The 21,749-nt window shown below is 44.6% G+C and overlaps 1 protein-coding gene across 1 annotated transcript; it reads right to left on the bottom strand.

Annotated features, from left to right (window-relative positions):
- Window positions 1–378: 378 nt before the first annotated feature.
- LOC126528387 (uncharacterized) lies at window positions 379–21,044 on the bottom strand. Its single transcript, XM_072284571.1, has 6 exons — window positions 21,005–21,044; window positions 19,958–20,028; window positions 16,551–16,643; window positions 7,047–7,110; window positions 6,828–6,848; window positions 379–915 (listed from the first exon to the last, which is right to left on the bottom strand). The coding sequence occupies exons 1-6, from the start codon at window positions 21,042–21,044 to the stop codon at window positions 758–760; spliced, it is 447 nt and encodes a 148-aa protein (XP_072140672.1). The 3' UTR covers window positions 379–757.
- Between the last annotated feature and the right edge of the window lie 705 nt (window positions 21,045–21,749).

Genomic DNA, 21,749 nt, shown 5'->3' with positions numbered 1-21,749 from the left:
TATAGACACGCTGTGTGCTTTACAACAAACCGCAAGACTAATTATTTCGCAGTGCCCAAGCATTTTGCTATAAAGGCATTTGACTACCTACAATTTTGTCAATCTAACGCTCGCACAAGCTTGCTTCAGCCCAGCGAGCGAGATTCCGTCAGCATGCAATGAAACAAATTATAAATTAAGAAAGCACGCAACAGGGAAACGTGTGGGCTGGTGGGAAGGAAATGCAACAAGCAAAACGGGAGCGCACATGCACGTGGTCGGGGAGCGCATGAGGTAATTAGCGGCCAGCTGGTAAACACAGTTCGCAGGGCAACCTGTGCTGCCAACATAAAAACGGAAGCATGGTGCATGGAACTTGGGAAAGAAAGGGGCGGGAGAGGAGGCCTAAAGAATTCAAGGGTGCTGGATAGAGGAGAATGAAAAAAATATTGTCTTCGGTACTTGCGCAGACATGAACATCACGGCATAGGTCGGACGCCGAGTCCTGTCGACGCGTCACGAGAAAAACACGAGCGTGTTGCCGCACACTGACGGTCCATCGCCGCAGCTCGTAATCTTGCGTTACAAAAAGATGGGAAGAGATATCAATCACAGTGACCAGACTGTCCTCTCTGCCAGTCAGCCGTAGTCACGTTGTAGTATCTTACAAATCTATATGAATTAAAAGACAGTTTTCTTTCTTTCTCTCTCTCTTCCCTTCACACTCCGCGAAGCACCGTGTTTGCCGCTGCGGCCATGACTTGTGGCACTTCCAAGCTCAGATTTCGTTCAGCGCAAAAAGTACCTGGTCTTCGTCCGAATCATCCGAATTGTCCGAATCAGGGCTCACGTCTGGGCTCACGTCTGAGAGGTTGAACGCCACACCATCACCATCGCCATCTTCGTTATCATGCTCGTCGGCTTCCATGTCTTCCACTGAGTTGTGAACCAAAATGGACGAGGGAGGGGGGAACAGGAAAGAAACAAGAACGTGTAAGATTGAGCAGGTATTTAACAAATGGCAAAGTGAAAAAGTAATTCAACAGGTTTGCAGGAACAAGTGGCAGGTTTCATCTGGTCAATACAGAGCAAAGAATTGAAGAAATACAACATTACATAATGTTTCCCTCAACATCCTCTTTCTTTTTCTGTTGCCTTTGCTACGCAATGGATTTAGGCACCTGAGAAGATGCACATTAATTAACACCCATTATTCCATGATTCTTGCTTATTGCATCTGCCAAAATGTGCTGATTGGATAAGAGTGCCATAGACAATAGACATCGAAAGAAAAGTGGCCGTTAAGGTGCTAAAGTGGGGTCCATCAAAGCACCAAGGTGAAAGGCTAGACTTTTAACTGGGGCTGCATTCCTGAGTGATCACTTTCTGGCGTACTTTCACTTTTTGCCAGATGCAATATCTGGTGCAATGCCTCACTGGAGTTATCAGCATTCTGTCTGCCAGCTTAGCCAGCTAGCAGCATTCTCTGAAAGTGACATCACCAAAATTGATCAACCCAGAATGCCATTCCTGCTTCATCACTACAGTCGATAAGTAGTGGATTGCAAGAAACCACAACAGGTGATGAGAATAACAAAATACAGTGGCATGCAAAGGGACTGTGCACAAGTGCACTCGGTGCAGGAAATTTGGTGTCCAACGCAACTATAGTAACAACGCCAACATTGGGTCTCCCAACACATTTCCACTGCAAGCTACATCTGCTGTGACAGTGCAACGTCAACGAAACTTTGCTTCTTGAACGGTCCCCTTCTCCGCAACTAGGCTACCCCACGCAGTTCTATTATCTCCTCAAGTTTCGTTTATTTCCAGTTGCAAATTTTTTCAACACAGCAAATGCCAACTGCTGTCAGGGCTTTACACCGCCCACGTTGTTAACCACTTCCGAGCCATTGATGAACAGGGTTCATATTTGTGTTTCTGGTAAAAGCGGCCCGTGACAAGCTCAGCTCATTGACAGTATTTTTACTCTTGCAATTTTAATTTTCTCGTTGGCGATACATTTCGTTCTTTTTTGTATAATACATTTCACTTTCTGCAACAAATTGCTTAACATTTAACTAATAAATGCTTCAATATTGTATACATTGTCCTTTTTAAATGATTTTGGGGGTAAATGATTGAAGAATTAAGCAATTTCTGGTCAGATTTCAGCACAATAGCATGTCACGGAAGTGGTTAATGCAACGCTTAAAAAAAGGAGAAAAAGAGAGAGACTAGCTAAGCACTAACTCAATAACATTATTAGCAGCCAATAAACACAAGTTTGGCACAATGGCGAAGGTGGTCCTCAGATGGGCATCAATTACTTATCGTGGCTCCCAACTTCAAAGCTTAAAAAAGAACCTTAGCACTGAAGTGAACATTTCAGTGAAAGCCCCTGAATTGGACTCAAAACAAAAGCAATACTCAAGTTTTCCCAGTTCTGCAAGCAATCTAAATATTTTCTACCCCCATGGCTGTTGCTGCCAACTGCAACAAAACAGCAGTGCAAAGCGCTGTGCAACGTTCAGGCACAATATGTTTGCGCAAGAAAACATGTCTGCAGAACAAGAGGACATTGTACAATGACGGCGGGAAAATTTTATGAACAAGCACGCAATTGTAAGCTTAGTGCAGTTTCACTGTGGGGTTTGAAACAGGAACAATACCGCTCAGTAACCGCTCTTCAAGGAAAACTTCTCGAAGAAGGCATTTCTTCCTGTTACTGCATGTACTAGGCTTGACATGAAAGATGCTCCCCTACTGTAACATAGACGGACAATACCATATTTCTGTGCGTTAAACACACACACACAAAAGACCTATGGAAAAAGCAGCTGCTGCTTTCACAGGAGCCTTCCATAACTTCTGCAAGACATAACATTGGATATATTCCTTTTTTTTTTTTGTAAAAAGGTATGTGTGCACTGAAGGCAAAAGGTAAACCGTGCACTTTTTGATACAACTTTAAGACGTTGCTTTTACAAACTTGACAGAGTCATTTGTCGAAGTAAAATGCTTTTTTCCCTACAGGTTACCGTAATTTCTTTACTGGTCCTTAAAGGGTTAATTAACCAAAGTTCACAAATGACGTACCAAAACTAAGTACTTAGATGTGGATGCAACTGTGCTGCTTAAGCCACGCAATGCTAAAGAGATGCCCATTTATGCCAGAAATCCTAGCACTAGCATCCATTTCGATGTGTGCCTGCACAATGTTCCATGACACACGTTAGTACTTCACAAGGTTCGCCAGAAAGGCTACTCTGTACAGTGCGTCAAAGTGCTGTGCGGGATCCGAGTAGGAACATTTCACTGCACCAGGGAATAGGTTGTGTCAAAACTGGCACTAGGTCAAAGACAGACAGACCCGAGCCTTGGCTATCTTTAATTCTGCATGCAATTACATGTGCACTGAAGTTCTTGATCAGAGGGCTCACTGGCAAATTTTATCAGCGATTATCACACAACTCCAAAGAAATTCAGTGGTTTATGTTTTAAAGATTAAACTTCAGCGCACTACCATTAAGAACATAAACACTTAAATTTCACTGAAAGATCTTGTATGAGAGAGATTAGGTTTCACAGCAAGCCAGCCAACATTATGCCACCACAAAAAGAATCCTGCGAGATCAATTAAGACAACACTGCGCAAAAAATAGCTCAGGCTAACTCCCTAGATTATTCTTGGGTTTAGATAAGGAAGCAACAGCAGAAGAAAATTGAGGCAGCATATGTAACGAGTCCCTTTCTATTGTGCTCAATGGCTTTATGTCATGGTTTTATCATTCTTTTGGTACATTTGAATTGCACTAGTGACGCAAGTTCATATTCACAATTGGCATCTTCAACATGTGTGCTCAGTAGGCGGCAGTGCGGGCCTCAACTAGCCACTGTGCTTCAACGGTGTGACTTGGCAATTCCGGCGACAAACAAATACTGGGGAAATACCTTTTGCCTTACACACTTCCAAGTAAACGTCTAATAGACTTCACATAGGCTGCTTCACTTCATTACAAAACGGGAATCAGTAAATGGAATTGCCAATCTGAAGGACCGAGGTTTCAACGACTACTGCGTTATTGCGAGACATTTCCCACCAAGAAGATGTCACCCAGCCCATTTATCACGCAAAGTATGACCTTCTCGAAAGCAGGTTCCACATGTGCGTCAGAGGCAATGTGCAACAGCCACACAGGGCATTCTGTTTGTTGAATGCCGAAAAAATGTGTTTGCTCGCGACATGCCCTAAACACACGCCATTTCTCACGTTCACAAAGGATATTGTTTATTGGCTGCCCTTGGCAATTCTTCGCACATGGATGCCGAAGCTTTTGCCCGTGCCTTGACGCCAAATCACAACACACATACCTCTCCTAGAAAGGTCACGGTACACGTAACAAGCGCACACAAGAGAGACACTCAGACATCGAAGCAGTTTGCAGAGTCGCATTCTAAAAGCTGCAGCTCCTGAAAAGACAAAGCACCTTTTCGGCATGCAATGTGCACACGGTGTGCACATTGTAGCCCACATTTAAGGGGGTCTCCGATGCACGCAACTTGTTACGAGTCCTGCTGAACATTGTGCGCACAGCGCCTTGACGTGGCTACCTATTAAGTGCGGCACATATCGCAGTAGTTCAATCTAAGTGGTAGCGCTGCCCTCCAGTCCTTAGAGAGTAGACAGCAGTGGGAATCGAGCCTGTTTGTGGACACCAGGATTAGTGCAGCCTCCACAGGTACGGTGAATGAAGCGGCCAGTTACATCGCTTGCTTCGTTTTTCTTTGTGTCCTGGCTGCAAATCCCCTAGGTTGGCGGCATCACACGTTGCACACTCTGTGTGCGACAAGGGTATTGTGATTTGCGTTGGTACAAAGTGTCTTTTGCCACAGAGAGAAATCCGAAAGGGTAATCGGAATGCGTAGCATGGCTTCATTCCTTCACATTCCTTCATTTTTTATTGGGTTCTAGAGTCGCCTATCGCCCAATAGGAATCAGGCAGTGTCCGCAACAAATGCTCTTCACTCCCAAGAGGAGCAACATAAAATGCATTAATAAAGAACTTCCCACGTTAAAAGATACTAGTGACTTGCCAGACTTCATCTCTTCTGTCACATTAGAGAAAAGGGTTAGCAAAACAGCTGCTCCCTACGTTTGCATGCTTAGCACACAAAGAAAAGGTACAGTATGCATTCAACAGTTAACAAATCTAGGAAGCCTTGTAAGACAGTTTACGTACTACCCCAGTTTACTTAGCTAGACAGTATATATACTTCATATCCTATAAACCTTAGCTATTATGACACACCCACACCCACACCCACAAACACACACTCTCTCTCTCTCTCAGCATAGCAATGTTCGCTAAGCTGTGCTTATTGTGACGGGCACGATAGCTACTCTACAATCCGTGCCATACATTCATGTCAGAAGCTTCCGGCTTTCAAAAGGATGCGTGCGTAACCTTTTCAAATGGATATCCATTAAACCAATCATTCCGATATCAATTCGTTGTGGCATTAAATAGAATTTCATCTTACATGCAATATAATCGGCGACTTCAGTATAGCAACACCTCGGAGAAAATCTGTGCCATTTAGATAAAACAATTAACAACCAGACATGACAACCACATGAAAGCCTAGCTGCGACTTCGTTAGGCTATCGCATGCATTGTCCTCACATTTCTCACAGAGTTTCCACACAATTCTAATATCGTTACAGCACTGGATAGTCCAGTCAAAGGCCATGTTCAAGCGTTAACCTGCCATACATGCTACCGCATGTATGGCAGGTTAACAGATAACACATTAATGTAGAGCTCATATAGCTGCACAACTACTATACGGTATGGGGCGACTTCTTGCCCAAACGCTACGGTGACACAAGGCATGCCGCACATTTGTGCAAGAGCGCTTTTTGGGGGGCTATACGACTTAACAATGGTAGAACTTTTGAGCACAGGTGAAATGAACGAGTGAAAAAAATACTGGGATTTTCTTAAGTTGTTTTAATTCCTTTGAAACTGCAACTGCCAATGTGAGCCGACATGAGGATGGTGGCTGGTGCTGAGCGAGTCGTCCAAGATGATGAGGAAAGAAACGAAGCCGCACCTTCAATGCATGCCGTGTCTTGACTCAATATAAGGTCACCTCAGCGACCAACTGAATCAGTGAGCTGTCTTCTTTCGAGGTTTCCGCCAGCATGCAAGAAGAAAAACGATACTACTCTAGCCATCCTGTATCAACGCGCTCCCTCTCATAACGCTTAAGAAACAAACACTAGCGATATCCATGCGTGACTGGACAAATCGTGGCTATTAAGCAATATGCCTAGCATTGAAATCTCGATACTGAAGGCGTGAACTTTGCAAGCAAACGTTCAGGAACAGCCGCTGCCAGCGGGAACACGGGAGCTGTGGTATGGCTCCGCACAGAGCCCCACCCCCGACGCCTCACGAAGACTTGTGGCGCAGGCGCAATCAAAGCGACTGGCGAAAAGCCAGGCGAATTGTCTGCTATAGTGAGCTGTGTGCCTAGCCTTCACGAGGCGCGGGGAGTGGCACCCCACGGGACGCTGTCACCCCCGCCCCGCGTTCCCGCTAGCAGTGGCCATGCCTGTACGTTCATTCCCACACTAACACTTTCATCCGGGTTTTATTTGCGTGTGAAAACGTCCAGGGGCTCTAGGACTTGCATCCCCAATACTTCTACAAAACCCTGGCTGGCACTCCATGTATAAATGTGCTCTTTCTTTTTTTTAGATATCAATTCACTCAACTCACTCATCTGCAGAAGCCATCAAATGAGATTCGTAGCAACTGGCTTGGCCAGCACTCACTTACCGTCTTCATCTTCACCGGAGTCTTTTCATTTACAATGAAGAAAGAAACAAAGCAGAAAATAAATCCTGGTTGCACGTTTGTTTGCAACATCTAAAGCGACACTTCTGATTGCTTAAGAACTTGAAAGGGATGTTTGGGTGTTTGTGGCAAATGTTTTTTTTTTTCCGTAAGCCGCCAGATGCTGATGCAACATGCTGCCAGATTTTGGCATGAACTCACCGTCGTCGTCGTCCTCATCGGTGTCCTCTTCACCCATGTTGTCAGACTCGTCGTCACCTGCATCCTGGAAAAGTAGTCAACAAGACCGGCTCACCGCAGTGCAATATTTGACGTCCAGCAATAAACGACTGTACAATAACATGGGCAATAAACATGAGTAAATGGAGGGTCCCATGGTATACTTATGTGAACTTTAGGACACCATTGTTGTTTTGAAAAGTGAAACTTTCTTGAACGAGAAAAGACCCGAGATGTCTGAACATTTAAATGGTCCAAGGTGCAAGAATCATAATTTTTGCTGCCTTCTCCTCATGTTGACATACACATAAAGATACAGTAATTTTATGAACTAAATATAGGCTTGAGGAAACTTGCGCATTTCCATAAGCTGCTGCACCAATGCTGGAACTTGCAACAATGAACCAGCCTATAAGACATCGAGCACTATCATTCGACAACTTCCTGCAATCTCATAACAGCTACTGGTCCAAGACCACTTAGAACCCGTGCCATACGAAAGCCTTATTTTAGCTGCAAGCTAAAAGTAAATCTGCTGCCGCTGCTGCTGACAACACTGCTTCTGCCGTGACCCTGCTGAGCCGAAGAAAAAAAAAAGAAAAAACACTGACCACTAACAGCATGTAGCTGGCGATAGTGACCCACGCAGTAACTAGCAACTGTAGAAACAGCACGCTGTGCACCTCCGGCACAGGCGTGTTTGAATGAATGCCTGTGTAGATGACAAAGGGTCAACAAAAAAATGAGGCAATGAATCTCTCTCTTTTTTCTCTCTCCACATGCAGGGAGTAACGAAATTGTGATGAACATCAGGTTTTCCTAAACACAAGACACGCGGCGAAGATGGGGAAGCTGCGCAAGCAGTGGTCGTGGCAGCAGAGGCGGCAGCGGCGGCAGCAGTGCCCGTGAAGTCGAAGAGCGCGGCCGCTGCGGGAAGTGAGCGCTGGAAAGGACAGCCGAAAGACAGTGGCGTTCGTGTGAGGAAGAAGCGGTTTCGTGACAAATAAATTATTTTTTGCGTTTCTCGAAAGTGCGGTGAAAAGCAAGCAGTTGTGTTTCGATTCCTTTCCGACTTCGTGCACCAAAGCTGCCCAGCAGAACTCCCGAGGCACACGCACGGGTAAGCCAGAACAAGGCTTTGACCAAGTAGCTTCTTCGGACGGGTTACGGTACAATAAATGTGAACTTAAGGATGGGATAAGAACGGACAGAACGATCGTGTTGTGCCTTGCTGCAGTTTATCCAGTCCACATTTATCAACAGCACTGTGACGAAGATAAAGCTCTGGCACATCCCAGCCTTCCCCTCAACTGTGTGTTTGGAGCATTCCTTATAAAATTCCAAGGGTGTCAAAACTGTTACAGAGTCCTCCTCTACGGCGACTCCCATACCCTGTTGTGCAGCTTTTAGGCGCAGAACCCAATCACTGAGTACATAAAGTTTCTGCGCTGGTTATGATTTGCTGTTTTCTTCCACCAGTCCCAAGAATCAATTATGACATATTTTAGCCAAATGCACGTTAAGCGAAACCAAAAGTCACACAACACTGCTGTTGTCATTGCATATTCAAGTGCTGAGTGACTTCGAAGCCTGCACACTTTTCTCCAGACAAATGCGACACGTGGGCAACAGCTGTATGAAAAGAGGCCCCACAAATGCCTTCAGCCATAGATAGATTTTCATACCAAGTTTGCTGAAGACACAAATCTAGATCAAAGTACTAAGTCACCATCAATATTATTTTTGTTTTTCTACAATTTTACATGGCTTCGCTGAAAAAGCACAGTGCCGTTCTTTTGTTGCTCACGGCGGTTAAATTGTGCTATGTATGTGGCAGCCTCGAAATGCTACGGCTCACATAGCATTTCTTGAGAGCAGGTAAGTTCATTAATCGCATTTATGCGCTGTGTGCTCTTGTCTCCGTTGTACTGCCTGTACAGATTTCAACATGGACGTCGACCAACTAACCCGAAAATCCATCTTGCAGCACGTAAGTACCTAACATTCGCAATAGTGTTACGTTAATAAGGCGAAAGTCTTAAATGGCTAATTGCAATGGCTCATACCTCAAAAAATGCGTATTCTGGTCCAATGGTACCAAAACATATCATCATCAGCAATATCTCATACTCCCCCCCCCCCCCCCCCCCTAAGCAAGCGAAAAACGCAATGGCTCATCCCTGTCGTAATGCAGAGGCTACAACCACTCAGCAAAGTGAAGCGTACAGTGCATACATTCACTGGAATCGTGCACACAAGGCATAGAAACACGGCATATAGTCGAGTCGTACAAAAAAGACCGCATGACCTTCTCAATGGCTCATACACCCGTAAACAATGGCTCATACCCCTGTAAGCAAGCAAACAATGCAGTGGCTTATACCCTCACAAGGCTGAGGCGACAAGCACTCCGCAAACTGAAGCGAACAGTGCATGCAATCATTGAAATCACCTGTACAGCACACAGAACAGCATACATTTCCATCTCCTGCTGAAAGGATGCAACAAAGTCGAAGAGAAACGTCGCTGGCGCGAGTATGGACTGACCCCTCTATAAGGGCGTGCAAAGGTAAGCATGAACCTAAGCATCGAAAACTAACTCAAGCACCAATACTGGGAAAGCAGCAATGCGACGATGCGGGACAGTGCATTACCGAGTGTGCAGCAGGCATTCGCCTTAACGTGTTACAGGAGTGCAACACGCTGCTGAATTATTATTATAGAAATACACTTTTAAGTAAATTACAATGCATAAATTAACCCTGACCGATATAAGAGCAAGCAGGTTACTAAATATAGGTGACGTTTGGCAACCAAACCTCCCAATTCCTTTTTTTTTTGCATTCCAAGCAATGGTTTCTGTAATTTGAAAACTATGAAATGGTAGTGCTTAGGAGCTGAATGGAAACAGGTATGACTATTCAGTGAATATGTGATGACCCACAGGGTTAATACGAGATCTGTTATTCATGCATTGCAGACAAGGCTAGACAAAGGAGATCCATCCAACTGCACGTCCCACACATAAATGCAAAGTACGGATCATTTTCATTTAAGTTTAAAGTCACAACACTACGCAGTTCCCTATGTCGAAGCCTTCCCAGCATATCCAGTTACACTCACTTCTTTGCACAGCATCGGCATGCATCACAGCGTTGTGCACCTGCAAGGATTCTTAAGGTCCTTTTTCACTCTTGTACCTCTAAACTTATTAGTTCACGAAGCAAAAAAATGATATTCTAAAAATGGAATGCCATGCATTCGTGTTCACTCAAAGTACTTGCAAACACTGCAGTATTTTTATCTTTCTTTACCAATATATAAGCCGAATTTTCCTCATTGCATATTTACTACTGACACTTGCTATTATATCTCCTACTACACGATTTATGGGCATCTACCTGCACGTGCTTACATGTATCCTTTCCTGCCGATAATAAGCTTTCATTGGACAGGCACAATAGCTCACGTGTATCTGATCCAAGTCCCTTTACTGGCGTCGTGCGCAATGCCAGAATAATGGATCACTCCAACCAACTCACTCAAGCATTCGGTTAATACCGTATTTACTCGCATAATGAATGCACTTTTTTGTTAAAAAAAGGAACGCAAATTCGGGGGTGTGATCATTGCGCGGGTTAAATTTCCCGCAAAAAAAAAAAAATATTTTTTCATCCCGTATTTGCTGCGGGATGCAAATGCTGTTGTTGTTGACCACAACCATTATAAATCCTGCACATAATAAAGGCAAGTTTGGTTGTAGCTTTTTTTTTTGTCATGGAAGCGCAGAAAGTGATGAAAGGAACGAAATGGGGCATCTGCTTAAGAAGGTTCGGTGCGTGCAGACCGCTTGGTTTGTCTTGAAGAGCATTCGACAGCTGGTAAGCGCTATCATTATTAGCTAGACTTGGCACACAACATATCGCTGCGGCAAGTTCAGGGTGCAATCATTACACGGGAAATAAAAAAAAATCAAATTTTGACGACAAAATTCAGGGGTGCGATCATTATGCGAGTGCGATCATTATGCAAGTAAATACGGTATGCGAATCCAGACCGATGGGCAGTTTAAATGAATCCAACTACACAAGACTTCCATTATTTTGACTCAGTTTGATTCAATTTTTGGATTCATTTGATCCTGACCGAAGGTGCCAGCTGGTACTAATGTATTTCTATGGGCCCAAACTTTTGTTATTTTTACAATAAAACGGGCCTTCGCCGGATAACTCGAACTTGACCAGTCGGCATGCACGTGCCTGACCCCTATGTTGACCCCAACAGCGACCCTTTAGGGTCAGCGTAAGTGTCGACAGAGCTTAAGGGACAGAGTACGCATTGAACGCACGTCATCTCTCATTGAAAATGCCCATTTTTGGCCCGCCCTGGGGAGATTTTCAATCAATAACCGTAGCTTGCAATGTTTGATGATGGTATTTACACAAATTCAACAGGTGCCTTTTCTTAAAAGAAAGATTGGTCCAAAAGTTGCCTGCTTGGTGCACACTGACACGAAACCGAAACCAAAACAAGTTTTCGCAACATTTGTATGCTTTGCCGCATAGCGAAGGCGTATTGCGGCGAAGCTGACTTTAAAAAACCAACCACCAATGCTCAAGAATATTAAGGTGAAGGCCTTTCTAGGCCCAGGGTGAAGTGTGTGTCAGCAGACCTGACTGCAGGAGTGTCTGCCGAAGCATCAGCACGCCATACGAAGACAGATTAAATAATGAAAAATGATTGATATTGGCAGTTAGTGAAAGATAACATTATAATAGAGATTGGTAGAGGTTAATAATGACTAGTAATGACTAATAATGCCCAGTGGCGTAGCTAGGTTGTCTGGCACCCGGGGCCCATAGGTCTTCTGTCAACCCCCCCCCCCCCCCTCATGTAGTCGAGGAAGGCGAGGATATCGACAATTTCCGGGTTTCAGCACCAGTACAGCCGCCTTGGATACCGCGCATGTTCCCCGGGTCCCCCTCTCCTTCGCTTTCTTTCCCAGAGATCGCGAAAGCAGCAGATACACACGCTGTTTTTCCTGCGCCAAATAACGCAGGGTGCTGCACTGATAACGAGTGATAAGCCTATGTGCACATCTTCTGTCAGATTGTAAGGCTTGGCAGCCGATACAAATGCGGCATCGTGGAAAATATGACTCACGTAACAAGTAACAAAAGATATCTTTATAATAAAGTTTTAATTACTAACTTTAGCGGCAATATTGCATTTGCAAAATTGAAGCCCGACATTCATATCTTGCCCAACAACAACTTCACAAAAATCGTCGTAGGTACTATGGCACGCAATATTTTGTCTGTGGGCAGCCCTGAACGAAAACGAAAATTAAATTGTTTGTCAGTGACGCTGATCTCCCCACCCTATTAGAAAACGCTACCGGCGCCAATGCTATGAAAATTACGAGTTCTCTTCATTCTGATCAATAAAGCCTTGTTTTCATTTGCTGCTATACGGACAAACGGGATTATCCGAGCTGCGGTGCCACCGCAAGATTGGGAACAGAACAGAGCACGCTTCGCGGCGATTCTTGGCGTCACCATAAAGAAAGAAAGAAAAGGCCGCGATGAAGCCAGTGCCAGCGAAAGCTTGCACTACTGTTGGTCTGCACTCGCAATGGAGAGGATTAAGGGATCAACGTGACTGGTCCACTATTTCATATTTCTTTCGCTGCTGCCATATACTGGGCGCCGCCCGCAGTGCCAAAGTACTGTAGGGGCCCTATAACGTAAAACTATTCCAATACGTTTCTATTCCAATCTCCTGACGTCAAATTTGCGTAACCACCGACGCAAGCACCGGGCGGTCACCCGCAGGGTTGTCTGAACACACCAATAAAGCGCTCTCCTCGTTTATAGGAGGTCACTTTTGTTTGCTTGAAAAACGAATAACATTGCCTACACTGAGCGGCTTGTCGTATCTAATTGGCTGACAAGAGGTGAGGAGAACGCTCAAGTGGAGAGGGATTCGATGCGGCAGAGCCAGTGCACTGAAAATCGATAACTGGATGAAGAGGGTGGTGGCGGCGTCTGCGATTGGTCGGCTTTCCCTTTTTTTATATTGAAGTGAATATTAGGAGAGGTTGGCGTGCCTTTATGGTGGCACCGGCTACTCCTTGTCACTTGGCAAAGGAAACAAATTTGCGAAAAAAAGAGAGAATAGCGACACGAAATATGGCACTCAGCAGAACACTGGATGAATAAAAAATGTACAGTCCAACAGTACATCAGTCGCAAAGTTCTCTGCATTAGTTCAGTCCACGTACGCATAAGTCAGATATTTTGTACAGCCAAAACACACAACACATCTAATGCACTCCAAATACAGAACAAAATTATACATATTGCGTGAAAATTGCGATCACCACATAAACCAATTGTGAGCCACGTTCAACGCTTGTGTTACTCAGACCAAGATCGATCGGGTTTCGGCTTTCCTTACTTAGCTTGCGGTGGCTGGTCGAAAATCGCGGCGGCATGCAACGGAAGCTTAAGAATGACGCTAAAAGGGACCCTCAGCAAAGAAGAGTTGGCAGAATGAGATGGCAAACGTGCCGAAAGTGCACGAAAATATTACACGGCCACGCAAGAAGTTTTATTATGCACCTGAGCGATCGGCGGTATATATAGCCATCTTTTATTCCTTTCAGAACGGGGCAGCCTCCGGCTATTCGGAAGAAAATTGAGTTTTGTTCGGCATATTAATGCATCTTTAATGCGTACACGTCACTTTGACGCGGTGAGTTCTTGCGGTTTTGTGACGTCGCGTGACAGGCAGGTGAAGTAGGTGCAGCGCGAAAACTTTTGACCAATAGCCGGGGGCTAATGGCGAAAAGGCGTCGAATCAGAAATAACTGTTTTTTCTTTTTTCTGTGACATCATACATAATCAGTGTGTACCCATCATATCAGATGGGGAGGTATCGCTGTTTTCGTGACGTCGCGTGACAGACAGGTGAAGTGGGCGTGGTCGAAAAAAGTTTTTGACCAATCGTGGAGCGCTGATAGCAGAATTAGAATAGAAAAGTTTGGAATAGTTTTACGTTATAGCGCCCTAGGTTGTAGCACCCAAAACGATTTTGTTTAAGAAGTTTTTGTTGAGTTAATAATCCGACTTCTCAATTCATTCTCAATTCTCCATTTGACGTCAGGAGATTGGAATAGAAACATGTTGGAATAGTTTTACGTTATAGGGCCCCTACAGTACTTTGGCACTGCGGGCGGCGCCCAGTATATGGCAGCAGCGAAAGAAATATGAAATAGTGGACCAGTCACGTTGATCCCTTAATCCTCTCCATTGCGAGTGCAGAACAACAGTAGTGCAAGCTTTCGCTGGCACTGGCTTCATCGCGACCTTTTCTTTCTTTTTTTCAATTTCTTTCAATTCTTCTCAAGTCCTCAATTCTCGAATTGAAGTGCTTCCTCTATAAGTACTAATTACGGGATTATTAAGGATATGGTTTTACTTATCTGCCATGTTTTTCGCACTACCGAGTTCCTAGTAATCACAAAAAGACATAGCTTCATAGAACCTCGATCGGGAAATATCCTTACAAAATTCACCTTTTTTTAAATAAAAGTCAGTGCAGCTGATACAGACACTGTACTTGTGACATGAAGCCACACAACAACAACAGTTTTCTGAAACTTTCGAAGGTAAGGAGGAAAGCGTGAAACATAACGGCAGGTTTCGCAGCGGCTTCTCGGAGCGAGCGGGAGAGGGGAAGTAAAAGCGAGCCGGACATCGCGGCGGGCCGCGACTACAGAATTTCTTTCTCTATGACTACAGCCTGTCGAGTCATACGCCGCCAAACTCTTCGGCCGAACCGAGTCTGAAGACGATCCAGAGAATCCCATTCGCGACTTTTGACGGCCCCACATATGCAACGTCGCTCTCAACGAACGCTGCGCCGTAAACGCGAGCGCCGGGCGCGCTGGTTGAACGCCCTCTTGCTGCTGTCTTTGTTCGTCTTCGCTGCGCGTTCTGAACGGAAGAGCGACCCAAGAGCCCCAACGGCTTACAACGCCTCACTGTACGTTTAGCGACTCCTGCTTCCAGCATGAACGCACAGCACGAGCGCACCCCACATGAAACGTTCCCCTAAGGCGAGTAGTTTAGCGACTATTTCGCGAATTAAACTTTTTAGCCCGCACATTCGTGCAATTATTTCGTGGGGTGTTGATAGAGCTGCAGTCGACAATTCTGCGGCGCAACGCATCGGGTGCATGAGCTCGGGCTACTGATACCGGAGCATTCTTTGCAGTTTGCGCCCAGTCAAGCCGGCGGTAAGAGGGGTGTCTTCAGGCGTACATGACACCCCCCCAGCCCCACTGGGCCCCCCGGCCCCCCCTGTTGCTACGCCACTGTTTAATGCCTACTAATGACTTGTAATGACTACTGATGATTCTCAAATGGCCTATATGTCTAACTACGTCTTGTAAGGACCACAATTGTTACAAATGTCTAGTAATGAGTAGTAAGGACTAATAATGACTACGAAATAACAAATATGTCTAACGACGGCTTGTAATGACCACAGCTGATTACAAATGACTAAAGATGCATACTAGTGAGCAGTAATGACTTATAATGACTGAAATGACTTGTAATGACTACGAAATGACCAATACGTCTAACAACGAATTGTAATGACCCCAATTGATTACAAATGACTAAACATGCTTAGTAGTGAGCTGTAATGTCTAAAAGAAAGAAGAGAAAGAGAAGAGGCAAAGAAAGAGGCAAATGATAATAGGAGGAAGAGTAGCTTTCGCCGTTTGCTTTTAGGAGAGATCTTAAGAGACCCTGTAATTTTTTTCTTGCCGAAAATGGGTGTGCGTTAGGTTTGTACTTGGTTTAGAAGTTTTAATGTCATTTCTACGTTAGTTAACCACATTGGACACATAGAAAGTGGGTGTGCGTTTAATTCGGGGGAATATTGGAATCGGGTAAATACAGCCAAATAAATCGGTGGTGTAATTTGGCATTTTTCCTGCATCTTGTTTAACTCGACCCACCATATTATGAACAAATTCTGGGGTTTTGCATGCCAAAGCCACAATTTGATTATGAGGTACGCCCTAGTGGGGGACTCCAGATTAATTTTGATCACCAGGGGTTCTCCAATGTGCCCCCAATGCACGGGACACGGGCGTTATTGTATTTCGCCCATATCGAAATGCGGCCACCGCGGCCGTATTTGATCCCACGGTGTTGTACTTAGCAGTGCAACACCACAGGCGATAAACCACTGCGGCTGGTGACCTGCTGGATAATCCGACCTTATTTTGTCGGACCCGCCAGGGTCCAATTAACGAAACTTGACCGCACTGCCCACTGCTGCCGCACTGGCCGAAGAGCCGCATTTTCCGCCATGCACACAGACACACTGGCGCCAGATGTCCCCCTAGAGTCCCTGGCCTTTGCCAGAGCCACCACTGCCGAGAGAGCGCGAAGCCAGACCGCTCACCTCGTCGTCGTCCTCCTCTCGTTGCCGACCGACCTCGTAGAGACGACAGATGCTCTCCGAGCTGCTCATCGTGGCATCCCTGGTGCCTTGGTTCTGCGACAAAAATTACGGCGACAAAATAATTTGGCCCAATCGTCGTAACGGTAGCAAACGGCACCGTGCAGAGAGATTGAAATGCTCGATACAGTCACACAATGTGCAGCTGACTATGAAACTTCGAGGCACGCGAAAATTGCCAAGCTTGAATTTCCTAACAACTTTGCCGTTGGATCTGGAATTAACTGAGCGACGCAGTTACACTCCAGTGAAGTATTTCTTGCACTGTCTTTAACTAGGGACAAATGTGTTGGGTGAGATGGAACTGCTCAGAAGGCGAAAGCTCAGAATACAGCTATCCCTGCAACATTATTATTGTTATTTACAGCGCGCACTTCAGACACGGACTTTGAGAAAAGCTATCGGCGGCATGCTTCGTCAATCGCACATCCTCGCTTGGTTAAATTATGAACGGTCTCCACACACAAACTGTCCTTCTGCGATGTGAGTTCATAGTGAACTTTCACCACTGTTTACCCACTAATTAATGTGAAAGATACCATAGGCGCTGCCATGTTCAATTGTATCGCGGGCATTTTTTGAAGTGATGTTTGGCTAACAACTTTGATGGATGTTATGGACGACAATGCCGTTCTCACTGAAAGGGATAAATACGTCAGCACTCGTGGTTTTACTTTATTTTGTGACGGCAGTTCGATGCGACGATGAATAAAAGCCTTGCGGGCACCCGCGTTTTTGCATTGCTTCCAGTTGTTATGGTCATAATTCTTGTTGGTATAGTAATTTCTATAGTAAGCAGTTTTTTTCATTTTCTGAGAGACCGAAAGTTCCCTCGCACTATTCGTGGTCGCATTATTTACATGCAAATGCAGTAATTACTCTCTATTTTAGTACACAACATTATTGAGCTGGTTAACACAGGGTGCCACATGCCATGTGTTTAGCATCGCGAACAACTTCAGTCACATGCTGAAGCTAGAGCTAGCGTGATGAACTTCACTGTGTATGTTCTTCTACAGTTCCTATGTCTTCAGAAAAATTGATGCTACTCATCCATCCCACCTAAAACTTCGTATTGTAACAGAGACAACTGAAACATCAGTCAGAAATGCTACACAGAGATAAAAAGACAGAAATAAAACATTTCCTATTGACACCTGAACTTTTACAATGCCCGTAATGGTTCATTAATTTTTAAATACTACTACCTTTAGCAGTGCTCAAGTATTTTCTTTGCAATTCGGTGGTTTAGCTAGTATTAGTGATGTGGTGTACCTAAAACCTGAGACAGCACTCTGCAATATTCTTATAAAAGGGCTCACGCTCTTGTGTTCCCGCGCGGCTTTTACAACAGAATCGCTTGCTGGGCTAGTTGGTGCAAATGATTCAACAGGAAGCCTACGAAACGTGAAGACGCCTACGCAAGATAGGTGGCCAGAATAAGCACTGAACTTAAAACTCTTCCCTTGCAAGTACAGCACTCGTCCTGTCTGTGTGTTCTCCTGTGTACGTGTTTGTCTCGCTGGGTTCCCCCATTAAAACGCAGTCGCGGCTCCAAACGTACACGGTCCAAACCGAACAGGGTACATCGTCGTACAAGCACACCGCACATGTATTTGAGGAATATACCCGAGACCGCTGCAAGCCAGTGGCGAAATCTTATCCTCTCCTTCTAATAAGTAGCCCATGCATGCACTGCATAAAAAGCGCACGCCGCGACGTGCCTACAATTGTAGGCACGTCGCGGCTATGAATACTTAAGTATTCATAGCCGCGACGTACGTGCTATGAATACTTAAGTATTCATAGCACGGTAACACAAATTTAATACTGACATACGGGTATCTTACGAGCACTTTCCGAACCGTTGCCAAGTGAAGCAAACGCATGCACGACGTACGACAGGCCTGAGCAGAGACGATGCGATCTTATGGTACAAGTGAGACGTGACACCTGGTGTCATCTTTGCGCGACTGGTGCGACTATGACCTACTGAGGTGTTGAACTGCCCTCGGAAAGCGTGCCACAATCAGTTAAACACTTGCAACAGCGCACAACCAATAAACACGACGCACATACTCTGTGCTCTGTAATGGCCGCTACGGCAGTTCGGGCTTCTTGCATTTAGACAGATGGCGGTGGCGACCGGCTTCACTTTTGGACAGCCACTTCCACTCCACAAATTTAAGTACTTAACTTACGTGATGTACACTAAAAGACGGTCACGTGATAAGCCATCCTATGTGTTGTCATGCCTTAGCCGTGTGGGGGTCCCAAAAGTAATTTTTTCGTGACTTGTAAAGAATAAAAAAAATTTAAATCCTAGAGAAAGGGTGCTCATGTTAGTCACACGGACATGATATTTTCATCAGCGGGGCTATCTTGATTGATGTTCTAAAAGGCTGTCCGTCATTTTAAGATCGGTGATGTCGCAATAATATAATGCTGCTGCAGTTCAGGTGTGAAATGAGAACAGAAATGTTTGGCCCTTCTTTAACCCTGCTAAAAAAAAAACCTTTTCTTGCCCAATAAATGCACGACACAATGCCATGTTAAAGGGAACACTCTAATGCATGGCTCTTGCCTTGCAGGCACTGTAGCACCGGAGCTTGTTGGAGTTAGTATGTCATTGCACTGCAAAATGCACAGAAAAGTGGCCCAGTGACAACAACTATGAGTCGTCTGCTGCAAAGCCAGGAAATCGCACATCTGACAGAGGGAGAATTTCGTACGTGCTCTGAACTCACATGCTCTGCACCCTTTAAAGGTGGACGTCACTGTGCATCAACATTTACTAGTATATGTAAAGGGACCGCGTGAAAAAAAAAAAAGTCAGTTTTTATTTATAAAGTATTCTCTCAAAACTACACCTCTGTTAATTTTGTCGTAATACATTGGTGATTAGATGAAAGAATGAAGGCCAAAGGTTCTTTTTAGAATTTTGCATTGAGATCCAAGCCTAGGTATTTCAGCCTGACATCACAAGTTTATAAGATTCCTTATTTTTGTTTGTTTGTTTGATATTTGGGCTGTTGTGACCCATTAAGGGCTTACAATTTGGCTTGTTCTCCCTGATGAAAAATTAACTAAGCTCAAGCAGACGCCATCAAAATCCCTAACATCATACCGAGCCAGTGCAGGTACTTCCGAAAAACACGCAAAATTTTTCATTTTTTTGCATCTTTTCTGGCTTGCCAAACCTGCTACTACAGGAAGTGCAGATTCCTTCTCGCGTTTTAGAAGTGTAACTTTATGCGCAAATTGTTTTTCTCCTCAGTGTGCCTTTAACCAGCCTGTACTCTAACTTAGCCTGGCTGTTTCACATTTTTTAAGGCATTCGCACCACTTACCTCCACAACAGCTAGGAAGTAGTCCGACTCATCTGGCTTGAGATCGTAGATGTTCCGCTTGATGTCGATTGCTGCTGGAGAACAAAAAGATTTTTCAATGAAGTGTCATGGGGGAAAAGGTCAAGAGAAGCAGAGAGGTTGCTAGAAGTACTGTATTATGTAACACGAACCTAACGTGCACCTCTTTCCAAGAAAATTGCCTGCACACTACAATAAGATACGAAACCAAGACCACGCTGGCGGCGTTGGCAGAAGCCCACTGTCAGAGCCGTCAGAAGCAGCATCATCGCCATTACACGATGGTGACAGAGCAAGTTTCCACGAAAGGTGCTGTGGGGTCATTCTGTTCTGAACTACGATCTGGAGCAGTATTCTTGGTAAATCGCTTTCGGAGAAACTATCACTTTTGCGATATTTCACGTGACTCGGCACCAGATGCATCGGAATGTGCTGCGGCCATCATTTCTGGCGCTACGCCAACCTCGCCATCTGCGTGCAGTGGCAGGAACTTTCTTGGTCACATGTTTAAAAAAGTCCGATGCAGAGTCGTGTGAAGTCCTGTGAAAGTGATTGTACAGTGTCGCTAAAAGTGATCACTTGAGAATAACACCGTGGTATGGTTGGTATCTGTGGCGAATGAAGTGCAAGTTGCGACGACAACGTTCCACATCCTAATGAATACTCAGTTAAAAAAAAAAGGTTTCCCTTCTGTGAAGTTAAACTGTGAATGTCCAGCTTTGCCTGGACACCAACGTGGAGGGCAAGCTATATTTTTCTGTTATAAATTGGACTTATGTGACATTCAAGTGTACTTTCATTTTCTTAGTTTAAATCTGCGAGAACTGGGTGTGCGTTAGATTCAGTGGCACATAGAATCGTGCAAGTATGGTAATATCACAGCCTAAAAAGTCATCCTTTCACTCATCCTGCCACGTGCATACACCACTAAAATGTTTACTTCGCACTTTGTTTCAGAATAATGCACTATTGTATTTTCCCTATGTATTACCTGCAGCGTAATATAGGTAACCAGAGGTATGGGCTCACCTGAATGCTGTCTCACAGAAAGGCTTAGTGTGTACTGCATCACGGCATCATGCACAAAGCGTCATGCCATAATGCACTTGAACAATGGCCTTCAAATAATTCATGCTGGACTGTATACATAAACATTTAAGCTTTCTTGCACACAGCTATTTGCATCAGCAATATGCATACTTTTTCTTTCTATTTTCCAAGGGTTTTCAGTGGGTGTTATTGAAAATGCTCCACACGTATACGCAGTCGACTTCGAATAATTCGACCCTGACTGGACCAACGAAATTGGTCGAATTATTCCGGCAGGTCGAATTAAACAAGATGCAGAAAAAACAACACCAAAACACACTGCTAATTCATTTGGCCGTATTTGCCCGATTACAACACGCCTCCAAATCAAACGTGTGCCCGCTTTCTAGGTGTCTAACAGAAATTTTATTTATTTACTTTTATTTAATTCATACCGTCAACCCTCTGCTTAGGGTTCTTACAGGGAGGCTTCATCAAGCGGCAGTGGAATCACAGAAATACATGCTGAACAATTTGTCAAATTCACAAACATCACTGACATTTGCTGCAAAGAAGCTTGGTATCGTGTTCCAAAGTTCAATCACGGCAGGGAAAGAAAGATTAGCGGAACACATCACCGTGAGCAAAATATGGTCGTAAAACAACTGACGTTAATATTAAACAAATTACATTAAAGCTGTTAAATGAAGTAGAAAACTGATGCGCACCCGATATTTTAGCGAGA

Source organism: Dermacentor andersoni, chromosome 9 (genome assembly GCF_023375885.2).
Source record: "Dermacentor andersoni chromosome 9, qqDerAnde1_hic_scaffold, whole genome shotgun sequence".
Lineage (NCBI taxonomy): Eukaryota > Metazoa > Arthropoda > Arachnida > Ixodida > Ixodidae > Dermacentor > Dermacentor andersoni.
This window is presented reverse-complemented; position numbering and strand designations above follow the sequence as displayed.

Bases quoted from the DNA above. Each gene is read 5' to 3' on its own strand.
- LOC126528387 (XM_072284571.1), bottom strand. From the start codon at position 21,044: ATGCAGTACACACTAAGCCTTTCTGTGAGACAGCATTCAG. The intron at 16,644-19,957 runs GTAAGTGGTGCG...TTTTTGTCGCAG, and splicing joins ACTTCCTAGCTGTTGTGGAG to AACCAAGGCACCAGGGATGC. The intron at 7,111-16,550 runs GTGAGCGGTCTG...CTACTTTTCCAG, and splicing joins GAGAGGAGGACGACGACGAG to GATGCAGGTGACGACGAGTC.